The sequence below is a fragment of the Bos javanicus genome, chromosome 22 (genome assembly GCF_032452875.1).
Source record: "Bos javanicus breed banteng chromosome 22, ARS-OSU_banteng_1.0, whole genome shotgun sequence".
NCBI classification, from domain to species: domain Eukaryota; kingdom Metazoa; phylum Chordata; class Mammalia; order Artiodactyla; family Bovidae; genus Bos; species Bos javanicus.
In genome coordinates this window covers 44,748,078-44,761,833 of record NC_083889.1, presented here as the reverse complement: position 1 = coordinate 44,761,833, position 13,756 = coordinate 44,748,078, and the positions used below count along the sequence as shown (strand labels likewise).

At 40.2% G+C, this 13,756-nt stretch overlaps 1 protein-coding gene across 10 annotated transcripts in view; it reads right to left on the bottom strand.

Annotated features, from left to right (window-relative positions):
* The window catches only part of ERC2 (ELKS/RAB6-interacting/CAST family member 2), a 993,593-nt gene that overhangs the window by 802,668 nt on the left and 177,169 nt on the right, over positions 1-13,756 (bottom strand). For all 10 annotated transcript variants that reach the window (XR_009732518.1, XR_009732519.1, XR_009732517.1 and 7 more), the window contains one exon: positions 9,116-9,532. Coding sequence is in view for 7 of the 10 variants with exons in the window: in XM_061396628.1 (XP_061252612.1) it covers positions 9,116-9,532 (417 nt within the window). In the remaining 3 variants the exon portion in view is untranslated. The remainder of the gene's footprint in view (positions 1-9,115; positions 9,533-13,756) is intronic.

Here is a 13,756-nt window from a genome sequence, read left to right as displayed (position 1 = left end):
TCACTATAAGGTCTCACTCATCTTTCTTTTTTCTTTTTCTACAAACAGTTCATATATAATTATATTTTTACTTTAGTAAGGAGGGTTTATTTCATTCTTTACAGCTGCTATAAGCCACTCAGAGGAATCAACCAGCAACCAATCTCACTGCCTTCTTTAACATTCTATCCAAAGTATTTAAGACATCCTTCAACCTGTACACCAAACAGGAAACAAAAATAAAGCTATCCCTTTCAACAGAGACAGGTGGATAGGAAAGTAGTTTTGCTTCACCAAATCTATCCAAGTAGAAGAGCAATGAAATGGAGCACTTATTAGGAGGTTGTAAATGCCATTTTAATGTCTCACAATTGACAAAGAAACAAACCCACAATACCTAATAAAAACTAGATAAAAAGTAAAGTCAGTTTGAAGAGGGAAATTGTTTCTTTTAGGCAATGAGGTAATAATGATAAGCAAAAAAGTTGAAAAAGAAGGCTAACTTTGAACAAATGAAATGGGAAGGTCTAATTCTAAGCATCCCCCCGCCATTTTCCCTTATTCTCTGCCATAAAACTCCACCTCTTCCCTGGGAATTCATGGAGCACCTACATGTGCAGAACCATGCTTATCTTAAGCAAGTACTTTCCTTTTCATGAGCCACAAATGGACTGAAGAGGCCTAGCCCTGGTGGTGCCTCCTACATGACACTGTCTAATCTGCTTACTGACCTCACAGATTTACAATCCCCAATTCAACAGGACCTGATAAGATGTAGCTAAGGGGGAAAAAAAAAAGAGAGCATGAGCATTTTGTATTTTTTTCCTTTTTTGCCTGTACAGAGAAAATATCCCTGAGCAAGAAGTCAGAAGATGAGGATTCTAGTCTCTAGTCTATTCAGAGATTTCAGGGTGAAATCCCTGGCAGCAACCATGAGTGATTAGGGACAGACGCCTGGAACCAGAAGGCCCAGTTTTTAATTTTAGGCCCATCACTACTTGCTCTGAGAACCTGGAAGAGACACACCACCCATTTGGGCCTTGGCCTTCTCATCTGAGAGGCAGGAAACCACCACCTACCCGGGAGTATTGTTGGGAGGCACAAATGGCACTCCTTGAAAAGTGATTAGCTTATGAGTGCTCAGTGAATGTTACCTGTCATCACTTCTTAATCTCTCTGAGCCTCAGTTTCCTCAGAGGGTTACCAGGTACATCAGAGGAAATCATTAAAATGGAATGTGTTCTACAAACTATGAAGCCTCACCCACATATAAGGTATTAGCTAATATTCTCATCCAAGACACACAGGACTTTGTTACAGCTGAGCAACTTCCCATTGCTGCAATTTGAGATACACACTCAAATATCTGCATTACTGCTGCTTCGAGAACTTTCTCACCAGTGAGGTTTTATTTGTGGTACACTGTTTCACCAAATGATGACAATAAACTATTAGGTCTACATTTCAGAAAGCAGTCACACACAAGGCAGAGCAAGAGGACAGGGCAATGAAGACAGTAATCAGCATCTCCCAGCAAAATGTCCTGACTTCTCCCCACTACCTCACCACATGCTCTCCACCCTGCCACTTTCTCTTCTCAGCAGGTTGCAATATGCCTTGTGCCTAATGACTCTTTGGGGCTCCACAAGTCTCTGTTACTGTAAAAAGCAACAAATTACACTCATTAAAATCAATATGGGGTAAAGCCTGGACCATTTCAAATTAGCATGCAGTGTTCAAATTTAAAGAATGTATTAGAATTTAAAGACAAGGCAAATGCTGCTAAACAGACATTCCTATGTCATCAGAAATGTGAGGGTAAAGGTTATGAAACCCTGCTTTCAGATGTGTTGTTAGCAAGGTCCAGAAAGAGTACTTTTCTGCAAAGATTCTTCATTGGGATCTATCCTGATTTAAATGCCTGGAGAAAACAGAACTCAGTGAGAACAAAGGAAATCTGTATCAAGTAGGCATCAGCCAATGAGAAGTCCATGTAATCTCAAAAGATACCATATTCAAAATTAAGTGCTTTTTTGAGAAAAGAAGCATGAAGAAGTATGCAGTTCCTAGAGTCTTCTCCTAAGTAATAATAATAGTAAGTGACAATGCGGCCTTTAGAAAAATCATACAAACTGGGAGCTCAGTGGTCACAGATACTGAAGTGTGTTTGAAAGCAACTACAATAAAATGTGACCAGGAGTCAGAAGTACCTTGTGCATCTTGGGCAGAACTTCACGATCATTTCCTCAGTCACATTCTCGTCCTTGGTTGGACAACTCCACCAGGATGCCATCAAACTCTTATATGTCCAAAGTCTCTTCTCAGCCCCAGCTCCTCCTACTGACAATTCTCTCCTGCCATCTGGCCCACCACCGCCTACACCAAGGCCCACAGTGGTTGTCTGCTCCTCACGCTCCTAGTACTCAGTTCCTGAGTTTCAAAGTCCTGCCTGCAGATGGGGATGACCTTGACCTTCAACTTCTTGGCCACCACCAGGATCCAGATTCTTGGTCATCTGAATGACAGTATCCTTCTAACTTATCTCCATCTCTTTATTCTCTCCCTATCTAATCCACTATCAATTAGCACTTAATCTTTTTTGATCATGCCATTCTCCAGGGACAATGTTTCCAAGGCTGCCCAGAGCCTACCAGGTAAAGACCAACTTCCTGTGTCACATGCTCAGAGCCCTCAGTGAAATGACCTCAAACCTCCTGTTCAGTTTTATTTCCTTTCCCTCCTGACAGAGGGAGTTTCAGCTGCTCTAAACTCCATGTACCCCAAGCCCTCCTCTAATGCTTGGCTGAGCTATCTCTTCTCCAACCATCCTTCTCCACCACACAGGTGTGGTGAAATTCTTCCAGCTCTGCCATGGATGAAGCCAGCTGTCAGCTCTCCTACCTCTAAGCTGCACAGCATTTAAGTGCCATTCAAGATCCTCTTGATGCACTAGCCCAAGAAGCAGTAGTGTATGTGGTGACAGATGTAGATTCTGGAACTAAATTTCCTAGGTTCTGATCCTGGCTCCAACACTTACCTATGACAAAGTACAATTACTTACCTCTTTGTGCCTCAGCTTCCTTATCTGTATAATGGGGATTATGATGAGTTTCCCCTTAGTACAGCCCCTGGCACAGAATAAACCTCAATAAAGTGTGAGCTGTTTCTTACTGCCCATCTGAATCCCTGACATACTTACCATGGATGCTCCCACAGCATCCTGCATATGGATGTTCAAAATGTGCCCAATGATATGCAACACATTTTTAAAAAACTAAAACTTCCAGTTAAGACTACCCTCAAAACTATTGCTCTATTCCAAACACAGAGTGACAATACAGAAAACAAAAGAATATGACACTTGTACAATCATTATAAACTTTGCCAGTAATGACAAAATAAACCACTGAGCAACTCTCATGGTATTAAACTATTTTTTACTCGTCCAAATATTTACTGAGCATCTTGCAGGCAATATTTGAGGCCTGGAAATACTGATGGAATGTATTGGTTAGGTTAAAAAGTACTTTATTAAAATAGCTATTGTTAGGTTCTGTATACACACACACACACACATATATATATATATAAAACTCTTGCACAAAAAAATGTAAAATATTATGTTTACGTGGTCACTTGCGTTTGGGAATACTTTCTGTGATAAGTTTTCTTGGTAGAAATAGAATGTATAATCTGTAGAGTCAGAATTAGAAATGCCTGCAACAGCAAAATCGTGGCTCAGCCAGCCCAAATAGAGACAAGTGTGTATTATAGAGAAGGAGGCCATATGGTGTTGAGAGAGGGGGGACTAGGGTGGAGATTAGAAGTTTCGGCAATGATTACATAGGGGAGGTTTGAGCTGTTAGGAAAAGGTTTATGAGCTCAAGAACTTCTAGGTCAGACTTTGCCTTGGTGGATTCCTGCTGGCCTAGGGACAACTTGGATAAATAAATGAGGAGACCAAGAATTCATGTTGCCTTGCCCTCTTCCTCCCTGCACCCCTTCCCCAAGAGCATGGAGGGAAGCCCAGGCCCAATGTCCTGAGGGCTTTACTTATCCTGCGTCAGTAGCAACTGTGGTTCCCAACGACTTCAGTGTTCCACCTTACTTTCAAAGACAGGCAAGCTGCCCAAGGGTTTTAGTATAGGAAATCAACAAGCATGGCATATATCCCTTCCCTTCAAAAGGGAAGCATATATCCCCTTCCCTTCAAACATCTTACAATACAATTAAACTAAAGACTACTAACTCTCTCTTAAGGATCAGGCAAGAAAACATTAAGGAGTGTGAATATAGGAGGATCCTAGCACACAAACCCACTTTTTCTTTAACGAGATCAGTCGTATTTTGGATGTTTGATTACTAAAACCTTCATATGGAACAGTATGTTCTCTGTGGAAAAAGCTAGAGAACAAGGTAAACTATTACTACATCAAACAATGTCTTATCAAATCAACCTGTATCCAAAAGCATCAGACGACACTAGTGAGTAATGCTTGTATTTGAGCCAATACTTCAGCTCACATTAGCCTGTCGGTTATAGTTCTTGGGCAATAGTTCTGGTCTTCCAAATAAGCTGAGATCATAATCTTTGTGTTGTTGTTTCCTGCCAGGCAAAGAAGTGGTTTCACCCTCAGCCTTTTCCAGACCACCGAAAGACAACGAGACACTAAAGCAACCTGACTCTGCCCGTGTGCGACTCCTGCCAACTCTAAACCTCCCGAAACAATAGGCTAAACGAGGCCAGCATTCTAGGAGATGAGGTTTATATGAAGTCCAACACCTCTGCCTGAGAATGAATCATAAAACCACTAACACTCCATTCCCCAGCATTACACCATTCAGCCCCAACTGGGTTAAATCGTGCAAAATGAAAAGGGAATCGGGAACACACTGAACTTAAAATCTCAAGTACATTTTAAATCCTGTTTCAGATTCATTTAAATTAACAGAGGTCAGGAGACTTCTTTTTTCAAGCTGGGTTATTCTTACTGGTTTAATACCAAAAGCAGTGAGCCACATTTTTCCACTAAAAAAAATAAAATAAAATAAAATACCCTGACAGGGGAACAAACATTCTAAAACTCAGTAGAGAATGTGGAAACGGCTTACAATAAACTCTGCCTTCTAGAATAACCAATGGAGGAAACTACCCAATTTTTTGGCTGTGGGAAATTATATGTACATTATTACATATTTTATAGGTCACAAATTAAAAGCGCAATTTGTATTTTCTAGCACAGTGTTTTTCCAAACTGTTTTACAAAGAACAACAGTGCAACAAGAGAAAAGCAAATCAAGTCAATTTGAGAGGCTCTGCCTCCCCCAGTCCTCTTCTTGGATATCATTGCTGTAAGCTCTATGAAATTCAACATTTTCCCAAGTTCATTTAGCCCTGCAGCCCTTTTCCTCTCAAAACATATATCAATATTCCACAAAATGGCCGTACTGTGGAGTGTCCTTTCGAAAAGATTCTTCTAGAACAGGAACATAAGAAATGGTGTAAGAGCTGAGACTTTGGAGGCAGCCTAACTCAAATATCAGCTTGTTAGCTGTGGGAACTTGGGCTAGATTTTTTATGTCACTTGTTCTTCAGTTTCCCCAGGCAAAAAGAGGAAAGCAGAAAATGACCATACCTCCTAGACATGGGTCTTGCCATCTAACTGGAACAGTTTTCTGAGAGCCTTACATGGCTGGTTCCTTTTTGTCACTGAAGTTCACAATGTCACCTCCTCCAACAAGCCCTCCCTGACTATCCAATGTGAAGTTGACCCCACTCAGTTCCCTAGTACTTCACCCTCTTCTTTTCCTCCTGACACTTTTCTAACTACTTTTTAAACTGCTGTTTCACCCCAATAAAATATTATAACCATGAAGTCAAGTTTTATCAGTTAACATTACTCTATCCCCAAACAGATCCTCAATAAGTAGTCACAAAATGGATGGATGGATGGATGAATAGATGAATGAACAAATAAGGTGGTTGTGAGAATTAATTGCGAATCAAGGTCAAGCATTCTTCACAGTGCCCAACACATATGCATCTATCCAGATGTTGCTATAAAAACATGTGATGAACCATGAGTGGTTAATGGATTCATAATTCTCGCACTATTTAACTTACCTCTTCCTGCTGTATAGTAGGTAAACATTTTATGGCATTTATTCAGAGGTGTGTTGGTAAACAGGCTCTCAGGGATGGCACCAAAGGGGAAGTAGACCCTGAGAGTAGCATTTGCTGACTTCCATGGTGTCAATATTCCCACCAAAACCAATTTCAAACTACCAAAATTACTGGAAATATACTAAATGGTTCTCAGAAACCAGTAACCTCTTTCTCTTGGGCAAAGTCCTTTCAGGCCTCAAAATCTTATTCAACTCCAAGTTTTAAATGAGAATTTTTTTTTTTTAACATACACTTTTTTCTCCGTTCTTAATAAGCCAAGATAAGGGTTATCCACTGACTTTGGTCTGACGCTCAAGGAAAACAGTTGGATGCATTGCCTGCATTTTCTGTACCACTCCCTGTGAGCTTTTGGTCTAATGTTTAAGGTTTTAAGCATGACATATATTCAGGCCAGATCATTACAAGGACCAACTAATCCCATAAAACATAAATCAAACGGTGTTTCAGATCAGATCAGTCGCTCAGTCATGTCCGACTCTTTGCGACCCCATTAGATTCATTTAAATGAAGATAGATAGCCTAAAAAAATCAAGCCACCATCAAGGCACCATTAAATACTACCATTGAGCAGAATCCATCAAGAGAAGACTGACTACCTGACCCAAGATCCCAACATGGTCAGTGCTGCAGATGAGGATTTCTCTGGTATCACAGCCTTGCTGTACAGGAAACTTGACCCCTTGGCACCCAAAATAAAGCAGCACCTTTTTTAAACTATAGCAATGTACTAAACTTTTCAAGGTCATCAGGGAAGACCCCGATGCTAGAAAAAACTGAAGGCAGGAAGAGAAGGGGATGACAGAGGACAAGATGTTTGGATGGCATCACCAACTCAGTGGACATGAGTTTGCACAAGCTTTGGGAGATGGTGAAGGACAGGGAGCCTGGCATGCTGCAGTCCATGGGGTCTCAAAGAGTCAGACACTACTGAGCAACTGTACAACAACAACAATCTACCAACCACAGTTTTGAGATAACACAATCAAAATTCAAAATCCACAGACATTCTACATGAAATAACATGGCAGTAATCACTGCTTCTCCTCTGTAAATTAAATGGAAAGTCTATAGTGCAAGCCAGGAAGAGATTCTTTATACAGCAGTAGATAGCTAATACAGTGGAGCAGAAACTAATTCACCCAAAATTCAGCAGCTTAAAAACATACATTTATTATCTCACAGTTTATGTGGAACAGGAATTTGAGCACATCTCAGCTGAGTCTCTTAGAAAGCTGCAATCAACTTGTCAGCCTAGAAACTGTTATCTCATTGAAAGAATCAACTGGAAAAGATCCACTTCCAAGCTTACTAAGTGATGGTTGGCAGTTCTCAGTTCTTTGTGGCTGTTCGAGTGAGGGTCTCAATTCCTTACTGAGTGTCAGCTGGAGACTACCTGGAGGTTCCTTACCACACAAGCCTCTGCCACATGGCAACTTGCTTCAAAGCATGCCAGATGAGATGGCAACAGACTGTATGAACAACATGGAAGGGACAGTCTTACTAGTAATCTATTAATCTAGTAATTACTAGTAATCTAGTCACAGAAGCAATATTGGCATCCCACTACCTTTGTCATTCTATTATTCAGGATCAAGTCACTAGGTTCAGCCTAAACTCAAAGGGAGGAGATTACATAAATATATGAATTCCAATAGGTATGGATATAGTGGCCATCTTAGAAGTCTTCCCACCATGTTCACACTCTTGGAATAGGAATGGGAAGACCAGGCCCAACAAAACATATCTTTAAGTATCTAATGTGAAGCCAAGCAATCTGACTTCCCAAACATGTAGACAGGGTCTCATGAGAACAAAACCAAGGAGAGTAAGCATGGAGGATATTAAATCCAAAGACACAAAAGTCTACTCAAATGTTGTAAGCAAATACAATCTAATATCAGAGAAAACCACTGGGAGCAGCTGCAATACCAAGTCCCAACATGAAAGCCATGCTTTCTGAGCAATCAAACAAATGACTCACTGGAAGGACTGCCCATCCAAAAAGGTACATAATGCCAAAAAATCTAGTTTGGTCTGAAAACAAACGTCTTTTTGAATTTTTATTTATGGCTGCAGAATATTTTGAAAATATACTTAATGCCATTTCACTGCTTCCTGTTTTCTGTGAGATCTGTGTCTGTCACAGCATTTTATTTTCCCTACACGGTACTTTTGAGATTCACATCCACCACAGTAGCAAGGAACTGCTATAAAAATGCCAAACCTTGGAGGTCACCCACATTCTTTCTAAGATCTATCCAACTGCATATTCTCAGATATCTGAGCATCCCAATATTCAATGGTAGTGGCAAGCCAGCGAGGCTGCCTCTGAGAAACTTCAAATGATTTAATTCACCAAGTGCAAAATGCACACTCAGAAAACCAGGAACACTCTGTCCTACATGAATGTAAATGTAGGCAAAGATTATCTAAACGTTCAAAATTGGTCTGCACATTTTTCCATTGTTTCCAGAAATATCCTTAGGCTTTACTTTCTAACAATTCCACACCAAATTTAGCTATGAAGCATTTAAGTTCATTGTTTTGCTAATCACCTATTCATTTTGCTCCTTTAAAAAGAGGATATTTAATAAATATCTAAAACTTAAACAGTACTGTATTTAAAAGACCCTGAAACAATGGCCATCTGTAGGAAAGCAACTGTAAACGACCTTAGAGTTGATGTGTGCTGCACACACTTGGATCCTGAATACGTGTTGAATAATAATGGGACACACGTGTGGTGGGCAGAGGAAAAAAAAAAAAAAGACTAATGCCAAATTCCAGTTTAAAGGTGATAAGTAGACAGGAAGGTTATAAAACAGATGACAAGGGGAATTTTGTCAAGGCTATAGATAATGTCCAACCTGTGATAATAACTTGGTAACATATTTAACATATTTTAACTTGTAAAATATAACTTTAGAGAAATAAACTGAATGTCCTTACCTCTCTAAGATGTATGTTTTCCTTCTCTTTCTGGTCTAAAATCACTTCCAAGTGGCTGACTTGAGACTCAGCCTCTGCCATCCGACGTGTCCGTTCATTGTCATCCTCAAGACTTTTGGATGGCAAACCTTTACTCTGCAACATCTCAAGAAGCTTTTTAATTGACTCGTCTCGGGCATTGAGGGTCTGTTTCTGCGTTTCAATTCTCAGCTCCATTTCCTCCAAGGTCTTCCTCAACAGGAACAGCTCCTTAGCCTGCCTGTCATGCTCAGCTTGGAGCCGCCGGAAGTTCTCCTCCGTCAGTTCGATGGTGAAGTGCTCTGCTCCTCGGTTGCCACTCTCTTGCTGCAGGAGGTGGTTGAGGTCTCTCTGGGTTCGCAGCTCATCTTGAAGGGCCTGGATTGTCAATTGAAGGTGCTATGATGAGAAAGACGGAGCAAGAGAGGAGAAAGAAGAGGGGAAAAAAGTCAATGAACGTGCCAAATGCTATTTGCTGCTATCACACTATGAAGATGGAATGTTAATCATGAGATCCAGAGGGGCCAGCTGTTAGGTTCTCCAAGGTGACTTCAGAAGCAAGGGACAGCACATGGAGAAGGGGAGTTAATTCAATGATGCTTTCTGAATGTCTTAAGAGAAAGGTACACATACACAGAAACGGTGTATTAGTGTCAGTTACAAGGTAAATTACACATCTACAGAGTTTTAATTTAGGAGTGGAAAGGTTAGAGGGAAACTTTCACAAGCACACCTTCTTTACACCCACAATGCTCCAGACTCAGTATTCCTTGTTTCCTAAGGTTTCTTTATTCTACTATCCATCACTTTCTGTGGTAAGTGTATGTCCATTTAAAAATAAAAATGATTGCATCCACTACAAGTAGACATAAACAAGGACTTTATTTTTACAAATAAAGCTGTGAACAGGTTTAGTAAACAGGATTACTGCATCTGCAAGCAAAAGGGGACAAATACAGACAGACAGACACACTCAAACACACAAGGAGGTGAGGCTGTACAGAGCAAACAAACGAGCGGCAAAGAGTGGACAAACCTTGGTTCTTCTGGCATCCAGTAACTGAACAGCATGAGAAACGAAAGAAAAATGAAGCAAAAATCAACACAAAGAAAAGTCCAGGGCAAGCAAAGGATATTTAACAGAAAGAACTTAATCAACATAAAGTACCTTCACAGAGAAGAAAAAAAGAAAATCAGTTTCTTATTAAGACCCATAAGCTACATAGAATTTATAGCACTGATGCTTGATAAACATGATTTTAAAAAAGGAAAAAATGAGGCTTATTCCACCTCTAATTTTCCTAAATCTCACTGACCCAGGAACCCAGTATCTTGGTTTCTATTACCAGAGAGGAAAGCACAACACTCCAGAGCTACCCACGTATCATCCCATGTCACCATTTTAACCAAAATCAGAGTGGAAGTGCCAGAGAAACAAAATTGCATGAAGACAGGCGGTGAATTCAGCAACACTTTCCCAAGAGGGGCAGCCTCAGACTGATCAGACCAGGCAGCCATAAGCTGAAGGCATTTTTGTCCTAGGAAGTAACCCAGGGACTTCCAAAACACAGTCACTCATCCACTCACCAAACGCATTCTCCTGATACAGACTAGACACAGCGTTAAACATGGAAATCAATATGAATGCAAGGCATAGGTCCTGCCTACAGGGAATTCACAGTATTATAAGGCAGGGATAATAAAATAACATGACTAAGTTACATAAATACTGGAGGAGTCCACATTGGGAAATCCTTCTGCATTCCCATAGCTGATATCCAGAGAGGTTGAGATTTTTCTGAGTGGGGCCTGTACCCAGAAACTAGCACCAAGTGATGCGTTTATCAAACTCTTTATTGGTATCCAGGTCAACTTTTTACTTGGAAACATCCAATGAGAGATTCCTGCCTACTGTCTCATTTGTATGTCACAGCATCTCCCAGGGTAACAAATGCAGAGTAAGCAACTGGTATGTATTTAATGACAGTAATTATAAATTTTTTAAAAATATAACTCACCCCTGTAAAGTAAAATTACATTTCAGTGCTTTTTAGTACAATTACAAAGTTGTACAACCATAAACAAATAAATTTTAGAACATTTTCATCATCCCCAAAAGAAATTCTATACCCTTTAGAAGTCACTCCCCATCTTCCTCCCCATCCTCAGGCCCTAGCAACCACCAATACTTTCTGCCTCTATGGTTGTGCCTATTCTGGGCATTCCACACCAGTGGGATCATCCTGTTTTCAAGGTTCATCCATGTTGTAGCATATATCATGCTACATTTGATAGATGAACATTATTCCAACATAGGGACATACTACATGGTATTTATCCATTCAACAGTCAATTTATACACAAATATTCCTAGCACCATTATTCATAGTAGCCAAAAAGTGGAAAACAACCTAAATATCAGTCAATTGATGAATAAGTATATAAAATGTGGTATATGCATAAAATGGAGTATTTAGCCGTATAAAGTATGAAGTACTGGTAGACACTGTAACATGGATGAATCTTAAAAACAATATGCCACATGAAAGAAGCCAGTTATAAAATTACACGTCACATGATTACACTGACAGGAAATATCCATAATAAGCAAATCCATCGACAGAAAACAAATTGGTGATTGTCAGGCGAGATTGTGGGGGAGATGAAGGATGTCTATTAAAGTAGTATGTCTTCTTGGGGGGTGATGAAAATCAGCCCTTGAAATATGTTTGTTTTTGAAGGGTGTTTCTTTTAGGGGTGATGAAAATGTTCTGGAATTAGCCGTTTGGTTGAACAACTTTGTGAATATACTAAAAACCAATGAACTTTACATATTAGATGGATGAACTGCATGGTACATAAATCATATCTCAATAAAGCTGTCATAAAAAACGTGAAGTGGGACCACAAGGTAATGTGACCTTCCTCCACCAGCCCACCAGCCCTAAAGCACACCAAAACAAAGCACACAGGAGTATCGACAGTGTTCGGCCTGTTGATGTGGCTGCTGCCAAGCCCCTGGAGAGTACGCAACTGTCTTCAAGCCATTTATATAAACATTCCTGACAAGGGCAAATCTTTGTCCTCTTAAAGTGGCTTGGATTTCTGGAATGACCAAAGTTTACTTGGAGACAAATACAATGAATCATGATGATCATACCAGAAATTATCTTTTCTGAGAGTGACCAAAACAAGGTTAGTTTTCTTATGTAGTTCATAAACTAGTCAGAAGGGAATTCCAAAAAATGCCAAAATGCTTTGGGCAAAGACAGCAGCACTGGAAGACAACCCTGTTAAGGCTGCTGCCCCTTTGGATGGGCAAGCTGTCTAGTGCCCAGATCCTTTGCTTCCAAACCTGCAAAATGGGACTAATCACAATGCTTACCTCAGAGTTCCTGTGAGGAATAACTAAGGTAATGCATCAAGTGCCAGGCTTGAGAATGAAGGGAGAAAGGAAGTGTAGTAGACAAGAGAAGTAGCAAAGAAGAATAAAAAGGAGAGAGGAATGAAGGGGGAAAAATCAATCCATTTATCCATTCAATATGCATTTACCCAGTGTCTTCCTCATACCCATGAAATATCCAAAAAAGAAAAAGAGAGAAAACAAAGAAAAAGAAGTGGTCCTTGTTCCCAATCCATGTGGACACATAAACTAATAGCAGCAATATGACAGAAGTCACAGCCAGGTTGGCTAGAAATGCAGAGAGGGTGTAACCCAGGCTAGAGAAATGTAAGAAAACACAAGAGCTACCCACACTAAGAGGTACCACTGAGCTATGTCTTGAAAAATAAATGAGAGCCAATCCTGGGAAGAATGAAGGAAAGAGCGGAGAAAGTATAAAAGCCCAGAGGCAAAGACAGACTAGACCTACTAAGGAAGAGTAATGGCAAAAATCTTTATAGCCCTTCCATAGTCCAGGTACCATTCTAAGCATTTTTCATCTTCACAGACACCCAGTGAGACAGGGCATTTAATGAATGACAACATGAGACACAAAGTGGTTAAGTAACCTGCACTAAGCTACCCAGCTAGGTAAGCGCCAGTCAGGTGTTCATCCACCTGGAAGTCTGACCCCAACATCTTGCATGAACCAGTATACTACCTGAACTCTGAACCGGTATAGATACTTCTCCAGGGGGTCTTCCCAACCCAGGGATTGAACCCAGGTCTCCTACATTGCAGGCGGATTCTTTATCATCTGAGCTATCGGGGAAGCCCAAATACACTTCAGGATGGCTGAAAAAAGAAAAGGGAGCAGGGGCAGGAGTGGTGAGAGCAGACAAGGCAGGCAATTATGACCGCTATAACAATTCTCAAAATAAAACGTAGCCACTCTAACCAAGCAATTCCTCACTCTGAGGTTGTCCCAATGGATATCTCCAGGTTGTACATTAAGAAAATTTACTTTCCAGGTAATCATTTTATTAGTCACTGAATGACTTCAGCATTGACGAAACACAATCTGATAATCTATATTTCAGTGTTTAAAAATGTCTCAAATCTATTTTTCATTTAGTTTTTATTCTCTTTTTTAAAAGTTTATTTTTTAATAGGTGGAAAATTGCTTTACAAGTTTGTGTTGGTTTCTGCTGTACAACGATAATCAATCATAATTACATATA